The sequence below is a fragment of the Centruroides sculpturatus genome, unplaced genomic scaffold, assembly GCF_000671375.1.
Source record: "Centruroides sculpturatus isolate CEXI.00-Female unplaced genomic scaffold, Cexi_2.0 scaffold136, whole genome shotgun sequence".
Taxonomy (NCBI): Eukaryota; Metazoa; Arthropoda; class Arachnida; order Scorpiones; family Buthidae; genus Centruroides; species Centruroides sculpturatus.
In genome coordinates, this window is record NW_019384534.1 from 62773 (window position 1) to 84919 (window position 22147).

The 22147-nt window shown below is 28.2% G+C and overlaps 1 protein-coding gene across 2 annotated transcripts in view; it reads left to right on the forward strand.

Annotated features, from left to right (window-relative positions):
* The first annotated feature begins 1691 nt into the window (after positions 1 to 1691).
* LOC111623120 (casein kinase I) overlaps positions 1692 to 22147 on the forward strand; it is a 34418-nt gene continuing 13962 nt past the window's right edge. Inside the window, exons 1-3 of one of the 2 annotated variants that reach the window (XM_023365603.1) lie at positions 1832 to 1974; positions 12218 to 12254; positions 12334 to 12440. In XM_023365603.1, coding sequence (XP_023221371.1) covers positions 1967 to 1974; positions 12218 to 12254; positions 12334 to 12440 — 152 coding nt within the window. In that variant the 5' untranslated portion in view covers positions 1832 to 1966. Of the gene's footprint in view, positions 1975 to 12217; positions 12255 to 12333; positions 12441 to 22147 lie in introns of both variants that reach the window. The other variant, XM_023365602.1, reaches the window with a different exon arrangement.

Genomic DNA, 22147 nt, shown 5'->3' on the forward strand with positions numbered 1-22147 from the left:
AAGTAGGCTAAAGTAAAGTAGTGCGACAGCCTCTGTAAATAGTATTTCGGTGTATCTAGTTGTAGGAAATCATCAAGTGCATTTTATGATGGTCCGAAGCCTGTGTGTTTAACGTGTATGTCTATGTTTGTATCTATGTGTACATTGTCTAAATATTGGCCTGCCCAAAGTCATAATGGGTATGATTTTAAAAGCTCTATTAATTCCCACCAAGCAGAAAACCAAGAACTTTTTAAAAAATAGATCTATTTGTTATCTTAAAACAAAAAAAATTATTAAAACAATGAAGAGAACCATTACAGTATAATTTCAACACCATCCATTACATTATAATTATAAGTTCATTATTTCAACACCGACAAGACTATAAAGTGGGCCGGGTTATCGAAAATGCCAGATTATCAAACTATAAGTTTGATTCCAAAAGTTACTCTTTCACAGTATATTAGAAACGTGCTCTTACATTTTTCTTTTATTTTTTATCTTTTCGGCCCTATAGGCACTAAGAGGGCATTTCACTACATTCATCGTATGTCCGGCTTGACCCACGATGAGAATATATGGGAAAGGGCCCGAAATATCCGAGACAGACCATCCAAGAAAAGTTCCTGCGATTGCTCGCCTGGATTCGATCCCGGGTCCTTCAGAACGGAAGGCTTATGCGTTTACTGTTCCCACTTAAATATTTACTTAAATACTTTTGAAAGTTAAATTAAACGATGATTTTACAATTATCATTATCTATATTAATTACGTAAAGCTAGAAGATATTTCCGAATACATCAAATAGATATTAATTATTCATTACCAGTCAAATGGCGCCTATCGATAGCTGAAACAAATAATCACCCACAAGGAAGCACTATTAGCACGAAGCATTCCCGCACGAATTTTGCATATTGCTGTTTGATAAAGGATATTCATAATAATTTTTACTTGTCTTAATTAATGAATAATCAATGGCAGCCTGATGCAAGTGAATCTTGTCAGGCAGCCAATGTAGTAATCCGTTTGTTATTCTTTCTTTTATTGAAACTACAATAGAGAATTGAATTACACGTCTTCTTCCCTAGATAACCTACATTTGAAAGCTTAGATATATGGTTTATCAATTTTCATTTGTGATCTCTTATTAATCTAAAGGCTTGGTCTTCTATTTAGGTACAGAACCAACCTGCTTGCCTGGTTTAGTAAAAATTAGGTAGGCATTTACTTAATCTTAACCAGCTCCCCAAATTTCAAAAAAATAAAAGGTACCTATTTAATTATTATTAAATAACTACTAGCATGGTAAATTATAAAGAATTCATGTAAAACTGATTCTTTGTAATAAAATTTGTTAATTACTGTTAGTTAGATGTGGGACATACTATCTTGCTTTCTAAGATAACCACACGTGTCATCCTCAATAAGTAGCCATATTGTTTACATTTCACTAGCGCCACCACAAAATGCTGCGAGGATAAGTAGCGCCGACTATTAACTCTACCCAATAATAAAACTTATCTATTAATATTAAATAAAATTATTAACGCATCGTAATATTAAAAACTAAAACTGAAACAAATTTATAAAATAATATTTTAGTTTTCTTTTTTTTTTCTTTTCTTTTTTTTAATTTGAAATAAATAAATCGTATTTTTTTTTAAATTTATTCTCTGGTAGATGTCGCACTTATTTATATTCCTGTTTCCTGACGTCACAATGTTCTTGCTAGGCTAGGTCGGCAACCTTAAGTGTTGAACTGTTTTGTGTGTGTGTGTATGTGTGTGTTGGAGTACGGGAGAGGTATTTGTTGTGAGAAAGAATCTGTATCGTTAGAGCAAAACTGGATGCAGTGAAGAAATAATGGCAACGGCGAATAATTCGTCGAGATCAGAATTTATTGTCGGTGGAAAATATCGTTTAGTTAGGAAAATAGGTAGCGGATCGTTCGGGGATATCTACCTTGGTATCAACACAGCCAATGGCGAGGTAAGCAGCTGATGGCTCCTTCAGACCTTTGTTTCAACATAATACGTCTTCCTGCCTCGATTTACACGTTAAAACTCTCTATAATATTTAACCTGTACACAGTTTTTCTAAATACTATCAAATATTTATATTTTCTATTATTATTTATAATATAATAATAATATTTTCATTTATCTTTCTAATATTATATTGTGTTTAATGCTCAAGTGTACTGGATATAAGAACGTAGCTTCATTCTCTTTTATTATTAAGCATAAGGAGTTATTGTGTATGATGTGTTCATTCATCATCCTTTTGTTTTTCTCCCCCTTACTAAATTATAAAATTATATATAAAACTGCGGCGTGTTATCCGACGGCAATTGACTGGGACCCCAACGACGGGGCCCCAAATCAATATTTTATAAGAAAAAACTCCCGGGAAGAAAAATGAAGTCTACGCCGTATGGGCCCCCTGTTTCAAATATTATGCCTGGGCCCTGTAAAGCTATAATGTGCCACCGAAATAAAAAGATCTAATGGTCGTAAAGTTTTGTTCATCTCCATTCATTATTTATTGAATTTATTTGAAATTCTAATGATGTTTCGAGTTTTAAATCTACTAAAAAAAGACATGAGATATAAATACATAAGCAAACCATGAATATCTTAGTTAAAATAAACAATTTTCATTTTGCATTAGTACGCTTTAAATATATTTGTTGTAAATCTTGTGACAAAGTTATGAAAGAAAAAAGTCTGGATTATTGGTATATTTATAAAAACATATATATATATATTAAACACATATATATATATTAAACATTTTTCTTTCATTGGAATTGAATACAATATGATATTCTGTTATTTGATAACTTTCAGAGTTTAGTACAATATAAATTGTTATGTTAGAGTAATTAAATACATAATATCAATTATTATCTACTATGTTTGAGCAATAATAAAAATATTTATATTAAATATTTCTGTATATTGATTTACAGTTAGATTTGAAGTATGGTATTTCTATAAAAAGTTTACTGATATTTGCCTTCCATATATTTGATATGTTTCTTATATTTTTTGTATATGATGTCATTGAAAGTTCTTTTTGGAATTTGCAAGACTTATTTTCTATTGTTTTAATTGTGTAGTAGTAATTAGGCTTTGGATAAATGTTGTGTGCTGTAAATTAAATAGTTTAAATCAATAAAGATTTTACTATACAGAAAATAGCCTTATTATATAATATATGTGAAAATTAAATATATTTTTATCATTTTATAGATAATTCTGTCATATGACTCATAACAGTATGCTAAACCCAAATGGAAATGAAAGTTTATTGTTTATTTTTAGATAATGAACTGAATACTTTCTATGTAAATATTTTTATGAAGATTCCAAGTTCTGTTAAATGTACTTTGGCTTTACATTTAACATTTAATATAGTTATAAATTTAGTTTTGTTTCTAGTGAGCAACAAGTGAACTTTGATAAATTTTATGATTTAATAAACTCTGTAGACTGTCTTATCAAATTTTCCTCAAAAATTGCTTATTATACATTAATTTATTATTCACTTTAGTAATTAATTTAGACATAAAAATGAAAGTTTTCATTATTTTTCATATTCTATATTTCCTGATAAAATATTAATAAGGAAATAAGTAAAATAATGTACCAACATTGTATGTAATTTAAATTGCAAAATGGTATTCTTTAGAAAATGATATATCATTCAGTTTCTGATTAATGTCTTATTGATTGTTTACTGTAGAAGTAGTGTGATTCAGTTTTAGTGTAGAACGTGTTCCTTATGGGACAAGGATATGTAATGTGACCCTGGTAATCAAACACTAGTTCTGGAAGGATGTATCAAGTGCCACGCTCCAACTACCTTTAACCTCTGGAAAGACTGGCTACCTATCAGGAAGGGAATTAGGTGGGCCTCACAACTACTTTATTCAAAAAAGAAAAAATAAATAAAAGAAAAAAAAAACTTAAGAGATTCAAGACTTAAGAACAAGCTTTCAAGAAGAAAAAAAAAAAAGATTATTCTTAAGTAGTCAGTCTCTCAACTCTTGTTAGGACATCTATTGCCTTGTTAGCTATACAACTATAGTTGATGTTAATTACGTTAAGCAGTAATCTGTCTCTTACAAAGATTAAAAAAATATATATATACCTTTCCTATAATTAATGTTTTATAACTAAAATTTTATTACATTTTCTTTATTTTTTAAGAAGAAATTAAAAATAATAAAACATTTTTGATATAAAAAAAATAATAATAATTAAATTAGTATGATCTAATGATTTAAAATTGAAAATAAATACCATATAAAAATTTTTTTTAATATAATTATTTATAAATAATGTGATTTCAGAAATCTCTTAAAGAATATAAATTTTTTATAAGAAATCTCTACATTTTTTTTTATAGAATGAAATTCCACAATCCAACTTATTTTCTAAATTTATTTGTTATCAAAAGGCCAATGCCCTAATTGAAAATAGTTTTTCTTTTATAAGTCTATTGTTTTTTAATAAATGAAAGCAGATGGTGGCGTTATAAAAATTTCATCTGAAAGATTATTGATTTCGGCACTTATTAAATTTCTATATAAATTTTTGTGTGTTATAGGGAAAAACTGCGATAATTTGCATTCTTAATTACTATGTATTTATCTATTTATCTTTTAATTTTCTTTATACGAGATGAGTTGGCATACAAACGAGTTAAATAACTTGTTTTGCATTATGTGAATCACTGATGAATATTTAAGTAGTACATTAAAGTAATAAGCTTTCATAATTACTGTAGTATTTTTCCATCTAGTGCATTATTTGTTGTTTCATACTGTATATCATTATAAGAATCCAATAGGGACATTAATGATGGAATTTGTTTTCTTTAGGATTAAAGGTATTAATTTATTTAAAGTGTAAATTAATGTATAGTTTTTAGTTATGTTCTTTAAATTATAGTAAATTCTGTAAGGCTATAAAGTTTTATAAGCAGCTAAACAAAGAAAACTTATATGAATTTTTATATTTTGACTTACTTTAACAAAACAGAATCATGTCTGCTTAAAGCAGTGTAAAGCAGTTTTGTTGGTTGTTAAAATGATTATAAGTTACTTTTTCAACAAATTAATAGCAAGATTATCAAACTGATCTTTAAATTTATTGATTTATTGTTATTTAGATCAATGACCTTAAATCTTTTATTGTTCGAAACTGGTCTTACATAAATAAATTTTATATTATACTTTAGAATGTAATTTTCTAAATACTAAAATTAATTTTAATTATATATTTAGTTTATGTGTAATATAAAATGTATAGATAAAAGTAAATTCAGAATTAAATATTTATAAGGTTTGTTTATTATTATTATTATTATTCTGTAAGGTTTTCTACAAAGGAACATAAAATTTTAGTTTGAATGATGTAATATCCGCTTATTTAAACTCTTAAATCATATGAAATGTATCGTTTCAAGGTGTTTTATGAATTGAAACAATAAAACACGATTTCTTCAAAGACTTGCAAAATTAATGGCAACAATCCAAGAAGACATCAACCTATATAATTTGATCTAGTCTTAGCCCTTGAACTTTTTAATTACTCTGTTCTAAAAGTGTGTGGGGTTATAAATGATAGTAGACGTCTTTCAGATCACGCTTTTATTTGCCAAAAGAGAAATATGCTCGACTTCAAATTACCCATTAGTAAATTTTCATACAAGTAAATTATTATTTTACTTTTTTACAAATTCGTTTGAAATTGTTCATATTTTAAATTTTAATTTTCTCGTGTGGGCTATAAAATTGCAGTATTAAGGACTAAAATATTAAATTTTGTTCTATAAAGGTATTGTTCTCTAATACTATTCAAGGAAAAGTTTATTGTAATAATCAAGTGTTAATGATGTTTATCCATGTATTATGTTACAGCATGTTCTCTTTTACACGCAAATTAGGACAGACTATAATGTCTCATTAAATCCATCTTATCATTGTAACGTATCTGAGGTTATTATAAATGAGTTCTGTTGTTCATTTTTTTTAAACAAAATTTGGATATTTAATTGAAACGATGATCTTGTGATTAGTTTTTAATTTTAATAATTTTTGTGTAATGTTATTCTTCAATGTATGCATTTATTAGCTATTGTTTTCTTTTACATAATCAATTATTTTACTGTGTATATGATTTTAATTATTTTTCTTATTGAATATAAGAAAAATAATTAAAATCATATACACTGTGCTCTTTTTTTTAAAAACATTTCTGACTGTATGCATATATGGCAATGGAACATAAAAACTTATTTTTACATACTAACTACTAACATTTTTTAATGCTATCTTATGGTGTGATGTATCAGTGTGTTCCAGATGAAAAATAGCCCTGTCTACAATAAAAGTTAAATCATTTTGCATAATTTGCATGATCTGATTTATACAAGACCGTATCTAATAATAATTAGTATGTCTCATAAATCTAAAACCATCAATCAACAAAGTTGATCTATATTCGTGTACAAAGGTTGATGCTAAGTGAGGAAGATCAAATTCAAGTTATTTTGATGGTGAAAACCTGCAGTCAAAGTGATGATGTTGAAGAATTTAACAGGCTGCATTTAGACATTTCACTAATAACACATAGCAGTTTGGACACAACCTGTTAACTCTTCAGCAACTTCCTGCTGACCAAAGGTTCCTGTGAATTTGTTTCTCCTTACTCAATATCACGCTTTACCTGTAAAAGAATAAACAAAAATCAACATAATGCCTATGGTTTCAAACTTATGGACACTATACATATGACTGAATCTAGAGTTGATATAGAAAAAGATTAATTTAAAAATGAAATTTTTAGCTGGGATTATTTATTTTAATTAGTATATTCAAAAACTCTTCAAACTTAGATAATTTTTTAATTAACAATCCATTTTGATAGATTGTAAAAAGAAAACAAATTAATATTTTCTCCATTTGATCATATACCATGTATTTTATACTTTTACCAGACAAAAATGTCAAAGTTTTCATTGCTCTTTGAATTGTTAGGATTAATATGTCATATCAATGATCTTTGTTTACTGTTGTTTACTTTTATTTAAAAGAATACAGATGTTTTTCTTTTCTGCTAAAAATGTTTCATTTAACAACAATTAAATTATTTTCTTTGCATTTTTGATGTGTAATAAATAATTTTTCTTTGACAGTAACTTGCATGTTATACTTTACTTACTGTGAACTAAATACATTAAGGATAAAACAAGTAGCAGTTTTAATTGAAGGTAGTATGGAAAATGTTGCATATGTGAATCATTTGATATCAATTTTCAGTAACATTAAAAATCTTTTTCAACATATTATCATATCGCATCATTTAACAATTTCTGCTAAGGTTTTGTGCCCTCTTATAACAATACACAAAATTATCTTTTATGCTTTGATGATCAAAGCCATAGTGCAATGTGCTTCGTAGAACAATGTGCTTCATAGTGGAAGGCATGGCAAGAGAAAAGTCCCAAGTTCAAAGATATTGTTGTCATTAGGATATATAAAAAGATTTCTTCTTTCTTATCATCAACTTACATTACACTTTGATGATTTTAAACCATGGTAATTCTTTAAATGTACTTATAATATTAATACTTGTTTGTTGTAAAGTAAACTTCCTACACAATAAACAGTTTATTCAATTAAGACTAAAGAATCCAACAATTTCTTAAATTTTATTCTGTTTAGTTTTGAACTGAGCAATTTTGTTGGCAAAATTAATCAGTATGAAGCCTACAGAAGTTCTCCATAAGGAAAAAGCTAATAAACAAAAGTGTATTTTTTTTTTTATTAAGAAGACGGTTGCCATTTTTTTGCTATTTAAGTTTAGATTAAGTTGGTAAACTTCTGTTTAAGTATTTGTAATGTGATTGAAGTATTAATCTGAGTTTATCATATCAGACAAGTTGATACCAATAAAAATTTGATAATGATCAACTTGAAATCATGAACTGAGCTATTTGAACCAAATGTCAGTTGTCATTGATTATTATAATTATGACGTTTAACTGAAAGCAAAGGCTATTGCTTCTATCATAAGTGAGACTATATATGATGATTAATTCACTTGTTTCTCAGGATTCTATTTTTGTTGTTCATGTTAATTTTAAAGAACTAAAGATGTTTTACTTAAAAGATATTGTATAGTTCTATTCATTTGTATAATATTAAGTTCTATGATAGTGGACAATGCATCACCTTATAATTTATAATAATAATAAATAATTATTATTGTAATGAATATTTTTCTTAATGGATACTGGATAATGGAATTTTCTGAAAAATAATTAAATAAATTAGAACTATAAAGCATTAACCAAATGCCTTCACAATTAAACTATGTAACAGTGCTTGGTATGGAGAGAATTACAAACAATAGATACTACTTTAAATACAGATGCCAAGTGGTGTTGTAGGATCAATGTGATGCCAAGAAATAACAAAATCAAATGACTGTATTTGAAAAGTAAAACTAGCAAAAATTGATCATTTAATTTCTAAAGTATTTTTCAGAATCTTTTAGTTACAAATACTTATAAAATAATTAATATTAACACTATAATTTTTGCTATAATAATGCTGTAAAGTGAATATTGCTTTAAAGCAAATTACGACCTTCTTTTTTTACTCAACAATGTATATAAAGCCTGAAATCATATTTTTAGTTTTTTATTAAATGCACAATTACTGCCAAACACTTATCAGACTAAATTGGGTTATATTACTGCTACTGATGATTATTAAATACCAAGAAATTTGGAACTAGAGGTAGGTGTTAGGTGCCATCTCTTATTAAATTTAATAAAAATATAAGAATTTTGAACTTGACCCAAGAAAATGGCATTGATGTTTATAAAAATATAAGTATATATATCTATGTATTGTATTTATGGATCTATAAAAATAAGTTTTAAAAAAAATTGTATTATTGTTATTTGTATTTGTAGGAGGAAAATTGACCAAATTGCATCACTTTTATTCAGTTAGAGTAGATGTTAATACTGAACAAACAATGATGAAATTGCAGGAGGAAGTCATGAAGAGAACTCATAATAGACAATATACAATAATATGATATCCCCAAACTTATTCTTTTCATTTATATATTCATATCAAATATTTTTTGAAGGAAATAAAACTAGATTAATATCTAATTAATGAAATGTATCTAATAATAATATGTGTTATATTTTATTTTATTGGAAATTGTCTTCAACTTCATTGAATAAATTAATGTGAATGTTCATTTACTGTTTCCTGCACTTAAAATAGTGTTTTGAGAAATGGGTTATAAGAAAATTATACATTATTGGAGTGAATTTTTTAATTATTTAAAATAATTCACTCAGGTAAATCTTAATTTTCTTGTAATTTAAAGATTTGAATGGAGTTTTAGAGATTTCTGAAACAAATTGTCTCTATCAAGTGATATATTTTAATTAAAAGCTATCTAAATACCATTTTTTATATTTAAAAAAAATGCTTAAAGACTCATTCACTTTATGTCTACATGATATTTTATATTCTGACCTTTATAAACTTTAAAATATCAAAGGATAAGAATTACATTCACCTCTGAAATATTGAAATCTGTTTGAACTTTGTCAATAACCAAAATATTTAATGACTCTAAGATAAGATAGCATTGCTGTTTATATGCAGGTAATCTTGATCATAATCTTATCAGAAATTTCGTAACATAGATATTTAGATGGTTTTTTCCTGGCTACATATTATAAATAAGTGGTGTTTAAAACTTATTTTCATAAAAAAAAATCTATCATCTTTTGGTAAACTTTAAACTTTAATAACTATCTGCTAAATGGTATATAAATAAAAGATAACTGGATAGTTGCTATTCTAAGACATAAATATATAAATTATTCATAAGTTAAATTGATTTTTATTCTTTAAAATTATTTAATTGGTTTACAGGTTGTCATTCTTAATTGTAATTGCTATATTTTCTTATTAAATTTGCTCATTTTTTGGTTGAATTGTGTTAATTATATTAAATTCTGTTAATAATTGCTTTATACAGTGAATTATTATTTCTGTATTTTCTATTATAAATGGAAATAGGGTAAAATACAAAAGTAAATACTACTTTAAGAGAGCTTCTCCCCTCTTTTTGTCCTATGGGCACTAAGAGGGCCTTTTTTGCTGGCTCCAAAATAGCATGCGAGGGACAGGGCTTAAGATACATAGGACAGACTGCCTATTAAAATTTTTTGGGGTTTTCTACCCAAACTGAATATCAGGTCCTCCAGAACAGCTGGCTGATATCTTTATCCATTTTGCCAGTGTAAGATATTTAACATTTTAAGTTCCTCAGTATAATGCTAGAGATCAGAAGTTAAGTAGGTTTATTTTAATGTTTGACGAAGTTAATTCTATGACAATTTCCTTGAAAATGGCTTGTTAAGATGATTCATGCCTTAGCAAATATTTGTTTTTGATTTAATGATAAGCTCTCTTTAGCTTTCAATGCTGTTATTAGAAAATTGTTTTCAACATCAGTGTATTATAAAGTCAATATTCACAATATTAATGGAGATGCTCTAGCTGTGATTGTTGATCAGAAATTAAAGAATGAAGTCTAAATGAAAAATTGGAGACTTTGTGTCACAAAACTCCAATATTGTTGTTTCAGAATTTTTCATAGATCCTGAATTGTTCTTGAATTTCCAATACTGATACCAGGAAGTCACATCAAAATGACTATCTGCCGATTTAAATTAGCATCTGTTTTTTTTTTTTACTTAAAAACTACAAAAAATACAAAATTACATATGTAATTTAATTTTTCAACCACAGCCATAGCACATTTTAATTCTGTATAACTAAATTATCCATTATGTTTTACGTACAGTAGATTAAACTGTATAATTTTATGATAAAGTTATCATTGCTCTTTCGATATTTTTTTTTTTTTTTAAATGTTGCATCATTCTTATCATATCTCTTTAAAGGAATCAAGAGACAACTTGTTTTAAATTTATAATAATTAACTTTGATTTATAAATATATAAATACAAATAAATCAAAGTAAATTATTGCAATTTCAGCAACTTAATTGTCATATTTTAATTAATTGCATTCAATCGAATTCTAGTTTTTTTCAGTTTGACATTGGGGAAAAAGTTGTAAATGGATTGATAAAATTTGAATGAGACCGACGCAAGGAATTATAATAAAGTTTATCTCGATAATAATCAAAGAAACCTAATTTGTCTTCTAAAGAGATTTGTTCCAATAGAGTATAAAAGAAAAGTTCATTCCCTTTTATAACCTATACATGTCATATTTATTATTAATTAGGCGAGACGAAAATTACAATTTGGATTTTTTTTTTAATTATAATTGAAACAGTTTCAGTCGACGTAACTAAATATAGTCTAGAAGTTTTTATATTTAAATGTAATTTTCTTACTTGATAAATGTATTTTTTATTTTCTAAATCTGATTACTTTAATGATAAATCAAAGATTAATAGTGTTTTTCTTTTATAAATAAGGAACATTACATATTAAGTCACGTTTACTTCATTCTGTTTACAGCTTTTGGAGTTGGCCACCTGGCTTTAAATCAGTTGTCTAAATATGAGTTGTGAATTCCTGTCTATATTTAGCATACTTCTATCCTCACTTGAGCAATAAACATTAAGAATAAAAAAAAATCTCATAGTAAATTCTCTTTGAAAATGTTTCATGTAGAAGCGCATTCCCACTGCACTTAAAAAAAAAAAAAAACTTTTAAGTTGATTAAATCTCGTTCTGGGAATGATGATAATTTATTTAGGTTAATTTTTAAATGAGTTTTTTACCGATATCTTCCTATTTCGATTGTCCCAGTTTTAATCCGGATGAGTAAAAAGTTTTCTCTTTTGTTTTAATAAGGATTTGAAAGCTCGGAAGCTTGCCAAACAAATATATTTGTTTCTTATTTTATTCTTCTGACACAATCAACCTAGTAGAATTTTGACCCTCTCGATCTCTCGATTGTCTCGGCTGCAACTCTGTGCTGTTGTTCTTTACAATGATAATCCAGTTTTACGTACTTGATTAAAAATTTTCCTCGGTTATTGACCATACGAAATAATTGTTTCGATCTCGCGTCAAAATTTTTCTCTCAAAATTTACCGATAGTAACTCAGAAGTCATAATCATATATTTTCTACAATAGAATAAATTCTTTATACCGAAGAGAAGGTAAATTGTTTGTATGGCCTGAATTTAATTTTTATAAATCAAATAAAATTATTTTGTTGTTTGTATAATCCAATGCAATTTTTATTTTAGGAAGTCGCTGTTAAGTTAGAATCGACAAGAGCAAGGCATCCTCAACTTCTGTATGAAAGTAAATTGTATAAATTTTTACTAGGTGGAGTAGGAATACCTTATATAAGGTAAGTGCGATTTCAAAATTTATTGATAGGTGTTAATTTGTCAACGTTATCGTTTAAATTTCCGACATTTTCCTTTCGGTAATATCTACAAACTGAATGCAGACATCATAAATTCCATCGGATCTCCAGCTTTTTACATTTGGAGAAAGGTCATACTGGTATATTTTTAAGAAGCACAGACAGTAGCACATTATTTAATCCTCTTTGCTGAAGCAATGATAAGGATCAACTTAACAAAGAGGCTTTAGAAATTCTTTAAGAAAGTTTTTAAAATTGTTACACGATGAAACTTTTATATCAGTAACAAAGTTTTTTATGATTTCTTTAGTATTTGACAATGATGTATTTATAGTGATACAGTTATTGTTAAAATATAGATTAATTCAAATGTAAAAATGAAAATATACCAATTTTTATTTAAAAATTTTGAATGAATTCCTGATTTAGTAAATGAGTATTCTATCAGTTCAACTGAATACAAATGGTCTCATAAACAAAGTTGATCAAAGAATATACAATTTGTATATGAATGATCTCATTCAAATATTAAATTTCAGATTACACTTTAATATTTCGAATATGAGAAAATAAAATATTCAAAATGAATATCAAGAAGTGACTCCTCGATGATAGTATTAGCATTAACCAACATATTAAGTAGTCTTATGAACCAAGAAGCTTCTTCAGATACTTTTATTTTACAAATTTGAACAGAATTTTTGCATATTCTATATACAACAGAATATTTTATATCAATTTACAATCAGATCATTTGAATTTGAAAACATTAATGACAAATAAATAAGACGTTTTAATGCGTTAAAGCTAAAAGTATTCTTGATCATTACTCACATTTAATTTATTAAAACCACATTTAAATGTGTGTTTGATGAGATAAGTGACCAAGATTTATTTAGCCTAGGGCCTTCAAGATCCATAATGCACCGCTACCTACATGCAGAATGCGTTATAGATTTTATTGCTCAAAACAACAATGTTCTTTGTATTTTCTTATGTTTACTTTTGTTTAAAATGTAAATTTTGCATTCAGTTCTACATATAATTGTGTTGTGAATGTGTCGGATAAAATTTATACTGTGTGAAAATTAGAAATTGTTCTAAGTGTATAACGTGAAACATTTCTGTAAAATAATTATAAAAGTATTAGATAATAAGTAATGCCAGCATCATACAACATTACTTATATAACTGCTCAATTTTTCTAGACAGGTGTAAAAATTCTATCTTAAATTTAAAAATTTGGACTGTTGTTTTAAATTTAAAAAAAAAAAAAAGAACAGGAAAAAGTATACCTGTGGTTCGAGTATTATTTAATGAAACAAACAACAGAAGAAAACAAGTTTTTTTGCCTCGAAATGTAACATCAGTAGGACAAGTTCAACTTCGGCTTGCACAGATCACTGCCTAGGGCTTTGCTAATGTATAAGTAAAAGAATATAATGTCAAAAATCTGTTATATGCTTATGACCAATAATTTTATCTTGTGTTTTTTATTTTACGAAACTCATAAAATTAAAAAAAAAACCAGTTTATAGTTTCTAGTTACACATCAAATATTCTCCCACCTTCTGGGCAATTATAAATGTAGGAGATTATCAATTACTCGACGAACAATCAAACAGATTTTAAACGTTAAATTTTTTAATTTATCATTGCTCCTTTCATTGGCGTTAAAGAGAAAAGACCAAAATACTTGCAAAACTTTTGTAAACTACTTTAAAATTTTTTTTGACCGTACAAGTTTAAAAGATCATTTCTCTCAAAGATAAATTATTTTTTCGTAACCTTTTACCATAATTAGATTGAATAATTGTTGTTTCTACTGTTTTGGACCGTAGAAAGAAGATTAATAGCTTTTCAAGTGGTCTGAGGTCCACCCGTCCCTACAGGTTCTTAACACGGGTCGGAGAGTTTAAGCTCTTATTCCAAAGGAATCTACTACTGTGTCTATAGACTTAACATTGGTGCTAAAAGTGTATATGCTCACCACTTAAAGGAGATTATATATTTATTATAGAGGAAAATTTAATGAAAATGTATTTATAAAGTACAAAAACAAGATCTACTCAAACTTTTAGGAAGCTAGGAAGTAAATAAATACGATAAATACAAGAATGTGGTTGCTTCAAGTGCTGGTTTTTTTTTTTTTTTTGTGGATGCAGCTATAAATAAACACTGAAGCTAACTTGTTGACTGATTGTTTAGTTCGTTTATTTAAATATTAGGCTATAAAATCTAGCTAATGAATTGTTTTTCTTCTAACATAGCAATTTTTTAAATGAATTTTTACATACGATAGTTGGGGAAAAGAATATTTGCTATTAAAGTTTGTTTGAAGTATAAATTACTCGTTAAGTATCTTGTAAAAGCATTTTTGTAACAGTTTTCTTTAAAGTGCTCGGGGTGATTTATGAGAATCAATAGGAAATTAACTGCCAATGACGACTAGCAAGTTGCTTATTTTAGTTTATTTATTTTAACAAATAAAAAAACGTGGCCTAATCCAATTTGACTACAGGTTCTTTTTTCTATTATATAAATTTCTAAGATAATATAGAAATGTATACTTAATTATAGATATATTTTGAAGTTTAATTCTTTTTATAATTGAAAGGTTGTTTACTTTTCAAATTATCTTAATTTTAAGTAACTCTTATATAATATAATTTTAATATTTTTGTACACAAGAAGTATTTATCAGTTTATAAATATAAAATATTCTTTATAATTTGTCCTCACATCTATTTTTTATGGATGTAAGTTTAAAAAAACTCATAAAGCAAATTTCCTTTTTAATTAAAATTAATATAAAGAAATGCTTCGGTGATTATCACATGAGAATTCGTTGCCCTTTTTTAAGCCGTACAAGTTTTTATTTCACTCCAAGTCTTTTTTAAACCATAAATTTATTATTAATTTACCTCACATTAATATTCTTTTAACTTACAAGAACTTTCACTGTATATAAAAAAAATGTTGCAAGCTGCTCAATGGTTTCATCTGTGCGGTACATTTAGTACAACTTGACTTCAAGTTCGTATCAGAATGATAAATTTTTAAGCGATGAGTTGCCGCAATTCTTGCCAAAATAGCTGGTAAATTGCAGATCCTGCATAAGTATGTCATTGTAATTTAACATTTCACTTATCCATTCAAAATTGCATATGTTTTTTCTCCTATAGGATCACCATTACTTACTTAGAGAGTATAGAGGTGATTCAAATTAACAGACTTATCTTTAGTTTAAAAAAAACTAAGCTCTTCCAGATCTTTTTAATAAATCACATTAAAACCTTAAGTGATAAAAACGGCTCATCTCGATCCACGAAGATAACCACCAAAGCTTTATTCTGGAAAGAGCCAGGCAATAAACTCGAGGCACCTTTGATGTATATAAGTCTCTCCCCATCCTTGTTCTCCACATTTTGGTTTATGTGTCATAAACTGGCACTTCCCTACTTTTAAGGAAAAACTGTGTTGTTAACCAAAGGATAGCTATCAGCAAGGTCAAAACTTAAAAGCGATTTTAAGACTAGAAAAAAAAAAAAAAGAATTTCTTCAGATTTTTACACCTTTTTTTCTCTATAGGTTATTCAACTTTTCCTGTTTAAACCAGAATATATGTCCATCCAACATCAACATTTGTGTGGGAAGACGTTAAGATATTCCACCTCCAGGGCAAGTCCAGTCTGGGCAACTTTCTCTCACTCCCACCTTTTGTCTGTGCGTGGGAAAATCCCCTGTTGTGTCTGTACGGCTAATGAACAGTATTAGAAATATCAATTTTGTGGGCGAGAACCACACAGACGAAAAAAAAAAAGAGTAGAAAAATTGCTACTAGATAAACCTCTAATAATTCCTTCCACAGATAATATTGTTTAAATTAAAGGATTAATTCGGTCAAGGGCTACAGAGGGCTCGAATTTGGTCCGAGGTCCTCCCCTATTTTACTCGAAATCTAGATTTTGATGTCTTCTATTTTAGATACTCCAATTTCTTCTTGGCTAATTTCTAAGAATTCGGGAGCGGGTAACTCTTCTTAAAATATTATCCCCCGTCCCTTGTCTTACGTCATAGTAGAATTATAGAAATTAGAAAACTGTTTCCTCCATCTGTTTAAGCTGGAAACTTAAAACATTTGATCAAAAACAGCTGCGCGACTCGTTAAACTCTGCCGCTTTTATTTTTAAATGTTTCATTTCTCTGCCAGATTTTTTTTTCTTTTTAATTTGTAACTTAGAAAAAAATATACAGAGAGAGAGAGAGAGAGAGATGTGACACAAATTTAAAGGAGGCGTTAATCTGGTCTCCTGTCTCCACCCTTGACACACATACTCGTCCCCAAAGCACCGCTTGTCATTTGGTGGGAGAAAAACTACTTGTTAAAGTCAAAGGTCGAAACGTATCAGGGTTCATCGCCTGTATCTTAATCCGTCTTACTAGTGGACAGTAAAATAATCCATTTTTTAATGGTTTATTTTACATTTTTCTTAATATATTTGAAATTTCACCTAATGTTTTGGTGTAGAAATAAACGGGTATCAACTGGATTTGTAATCTAGGTCGGTTGTTAGTGGATAAAAACTAGAATGACCCCCGTTAATGACACTATATATATATTTATTATTATTATTATTATTATTATTATTATTAACCATTTTCGAACGTAGTTGTTGTGTTCTGCATACCCTCCCCGATGTAGGTTTGTAGTTAGGGGAGGGTGAGCTCAATTTTTGCCCTTGGCCTCCTAAAATCTTTAACTACTGATCGATTTTGTATGTGTGTTTGTTGCAGTCTCGGATCACTGCCAACACTATTGCGTCAATCACATTTTGTTGACACCGAACTTTGCCTTTGAAAATAGGCGATTTCTTTCTTTGGTACAGCAGATTTACCAAGCAATTTAGATTTTTATCAACCTCCTCTCGTTTATCCTTCCAGATAAAAGTTTGATGACCACTTAATAAAAATAAAAGAATGAAAGAAGAAGAAGAAAAAAAAACAAGAGCGAGGTTCCCCCTCCATCTCATTTTCTCTATTCTCCTTCGTAGACCTATATAAGTAGTTTTATCATTAAAGAGGCTGTTGAGATATCTTTAAGTAGAATGCACGAACAATGGAATCATGTCCAAAACAACCTCTGACCTCTTGCTGCATGTCACACCCTGTTTCTCCCCGAAAAGGACCCCTGAGAGAGAATTTCTCAGGGTCCATTCCTCGTTGCGCTTGTCTTGTCTTTGTTGGGAGGGTTTTAAGGTCAGTTCCGTGTCATCCCGCGGTGAATGCGTATGACTAATTTATGAACAGTTTTTCTACCTTGTTTACCACCTCTTCTAATTATAGTAAGTGGTGCTGGAACGTTGCAGGAGTTCATGATTCTCGAAAACAGATCATTATATCCGTCCACTGCCCGACAACAATAACTAAACAGTTGTTATGTCCGAGGGGTGGAAACGGTGCCGATCACTTTTTTATTTATTTATTTATTTTTTTTAAAGCAACTTCAATACTACTTTTTCGTCAGATTGAACATGTTTATACGTGCATCGCAATAAAGACAGGTCAACTGAAACCTGTATTATCTCCTTTACTTGGTGTCCTTTACGCAATGCATTGTTGTACGGTGACCTCCAAGAGCTTTATAGACACGATTTAGTTGTTTTGTGCACTTCAACCTATGCTCTGTTTCTCCAACCCCTTCGCAAATATCATTTTCTCTTGTTTCTAACTTTAATTGAGTTAAATTCTGCTTCCTAAACAGTCCAAAATCTGGTTTAACAGGTATCGAAAACAATGGATTCTTTTGCTAGATCCGCACGCTGTTTTCGGGGATCTTATTAAAGTGAGACAGAAATTGAGTCACGAAAAAACCCCACGGTGTATTTGTCTGTGTGTCTCGTAACGATTTTTTCTTCTTTTGATCGAAAGTAAGACCGAAATTGTATTTTTTTCTTCTTCTTCTTNTTTTAGTTACAAATACTTATAAAATAATTAATATTAACACTATAATTTTTGCTATAATAATGCTGTAAAGTGAATATTGCTTTAAAACAAATTACGACCTTCTTTTTTTACTCAACAATGTATATAAAGCCTGAAATCATATTTATAGTTTTTTATTAAATGCACAATTACTGCCAAACACTTATCAGACTAAATTGGGTTATATTACTGCTACTGATGATTATTAAATACCAAGAAATTTGGAACTAGAGGTAGGTGTTAGGTGCCATCTCTTATTAAATTTAATAAAAATATAAGAATTTTGAACTTGACCCAAGAAAATGGCATTGATGTTTATAAAAATATAAGTATATATATCTATGTATTGTATTTATGGATCTATAAAAAGAAATTTTGAAAAAAATTGTATTATTGTTATTTGTATTTGTAGGAGGAAAATTGACCAAATTGCATCACTTTTATTCAGTTAGAGTAGATGTTAATACTGAACAAACAATGATGAAATTGCAGGAGGAAGTCATGAAGAGAACTCATAATAGACAATATACAATAATATGATATCCCCAAACTTATTCTTTTCATTTATATATTCATATCAAATATTTTTTGAAGGAAATAAAACTAGATTAATATATAATTAATGAAATGTATCTAATAATAATATGTGTTATATTTTATTTTATTGGAAATTGTCTTCAACTTCATTGAATAAATTAATGTGAATGTTCATTTACTGTTTCCTGCACTTAAAATAGTGTTTTGAGAAATGGGTTATAAGAAAATTATACATTATTGGAGTGAATTTTTTAATTATTTAAAATAATTTACTCAGGTAAATCTTAATTTTCTTGTAATTTAAAGATTTGAATGGAGTTTTAGAGATTTCTGAAACAAATCGTCTCTATCAAGTGATATATTTTAATTAAAAGCTATCTAAATACCATTTTTTATATTAAAAAAAAAATGCTTAAAGACTCATTCACTTTATGTCTATATGATATTTTATATTCTGACCTTTATAAACTTTAAAATATCAAAGGATAAGAATTACATTCACCTCTGAAATATTGAAATCTGTTTGAACTTTGTCAATAACCAAAATATTTAATGACTCTAAGATAAGATAGCATTGCTGTTTATATGCAGGTAATCTTGNAAATAAAATTATTAACGCATCGTAATATTAAAAACTAAAACTGAAACAAATTTATAAAATAATATTTTAGTTTTCTTTTTTTTTTTCTTTTCTTTTTTTTAATTTGAAATAAATAAATCGTATTTTTTTTTAAATTTATTCTCTGGTAGATGTCGCACTTATTTATATTCCTGTTTCCTGACGTCACAATGTTCTTGCTAGGCTAGGTCGGCAACCTTAAGTGTTGAACTGTTTTGTGTGTGTGTGTATGTGTGTGTTGGAGTACGGGAGAGGTATTTGTTGTGAGAAAGAATCTGTATCGTTAGAGCAAAACTGGATGCAGTGAAGAAATAATGGCAACGGCGAATAATTCGTCGAGATCAGAATTTATTGTCGGTGGAAAATATCGTTTAGTTAGGAAAATAGGTAGCGGATCGTTCGGGGATATCTACCTTGGTATCAACACAGCCAATGGCGAGGTAAGCAGCTGATGGCTCCTTCAGACCTTTGTTTCAACATAATACGTCTTCCTGCCTCGATTTACACGTTAAAACTCTCTATAATATTTAACCTGTACACAGTTTTTCTAAATACTATCAAATATTTACATTTTCTATTATTATTTATAATATAATAATAATATTTTCATTTATCTTTCTAATATTATATTGTGTTTAATGCTCAAGTGTACTGGATATAAGAACGTAGCTTCATTCTCTTTTATTATTAAGCATAAGGAGTTATTGTGTATGATGTGTTCATTCATCATCCTTTTGTTTTTCTCCCCCTTACTAAATTATAAAATTATATATAAAACTGCGGCGTGTTATCCGACGGCAATTGACTGGGACCCCAACGACGGGGCCCCAAATCAATATTTTATAAGAAAAAACTCCCGGGAAGAAAAATGAAGTCTACGCCGTATGGGCCCCCTGTTTCAAATATTATGCCTGGGCCCTGTAAAGCTATAATGTGCCACCGAAATAAAAAGATCTAATGGTCGTAAAGTTTTGTTCATCTCCATTCATTATTTATTGAATTTATTTGAAATTCTAATGATGTTTCGAGTTTTAAATCTACTAAAAAAAGACATGAGATATAAATACATAAGCAAACCATGAATATCTTAGTTAAAATAAACAATTTTCATTTTGCATTACTACGCTTTAAATATATTTGTTGTAAATCTTGTGACAAAGTTATGAAAGAAAAAAGTCTGGATTATTGGTATATTTATAAAAACATATATATATATATTAAACACATATATATATATTAAACATTTTTCTTTCATTGGAATTGAATACAATATGATATTCTGTTATTTGATAACTTTCAGAGTTTAGTACAATATAAATTGTTATGTTAGAGTAATTAAATACATAATATCAATTATTATCTACTATGTTTGAGCAATAATAAAAATATTTATATTAAATATTTCTGTATATTGATTTACAGTTAGATTTGAAGTATGGTATTTCTATAAAAAGTTTACTGATATTTGCCTTCCATATATTTGATATGTTTCTTATATTTTTTGTATATGATGTCATTGAAAGTTCTTTTTGGAATTTGCAAGACTTATTTTCTATTGTTTTAATTGTGTAGTAGTAATTAGGCTTTGGATAAATGTTGTGTGCTGTAAANGAAAAAAAAAAAGAGTAGAAAAATTGCTACTAGATAAACCTCTAATAATTCCTTCCACAGATAATATTGTTTAAATTAAAGGATTAATTCGGTCAAGGGCTACAGAGGGCTCGAATTTGGTCCGAGGTCCTCCCCTATTTTACTCGAAATCTAGATTTTGATGTCTTCTATTTTAGATACTCCAATTTCTTCTTGGCTAATTTCTAAGAATTCGGGAGCGGGTAACTCTTCTTAAAATATTATCCCCCGTCCCTTGTCTTACGTCATAGTAGAATTATAGAAATTAGAAAACTGTTTCCTCCATCTGTTTAAGCTGGAAACTTAAAACATTTGATTAAAAACAGCTGCGCGACTCGTTAAACTCTGCCGCTTTTATTTTTAAATGTTTCATTTCTCTGCCAGATTTTTTTTTCTTTTTAATTTGTAACTTAGAAAAAAATATACAGAGAGAGAGAGAGAGAGAGATGTGACACAAATTTAAAGGAGGCGTTAATCTGGTCTCCTGTCTCCACCCTTGACACACATACTCGTCCCCAAAGCACCGCTTGTCATTTGGTGGGAGAAAAACTACTTGTTAAAGTCAAAGGTCGAAACGTATCAGGGTTCATCGCCTGTATCTTAATCCGTCTTACTAGTGGACAGTAAAATAATCCATTTTTTAATGGTTTATTTTACATTTTTCTTAATATATTTGAAATTTCACCTAATGTTTTGGTGTAGAAATAAACGGGTATCAACTGGATTTGTAATCTAGGTCGGTTGTTAGTGGATAAAAACTAGAATGACCCCCGTTAATGACACTATATATATATTTATTATTATTATTATTATTATTATTATTATTAACCATTTTCGAACGTAGTTGTTGTGTTCTGCATACCCTCCCCGATGTAGGTTTGTAGTTAGGGGAGGGTGAGCTCAATTTTTGCCCTTGGCC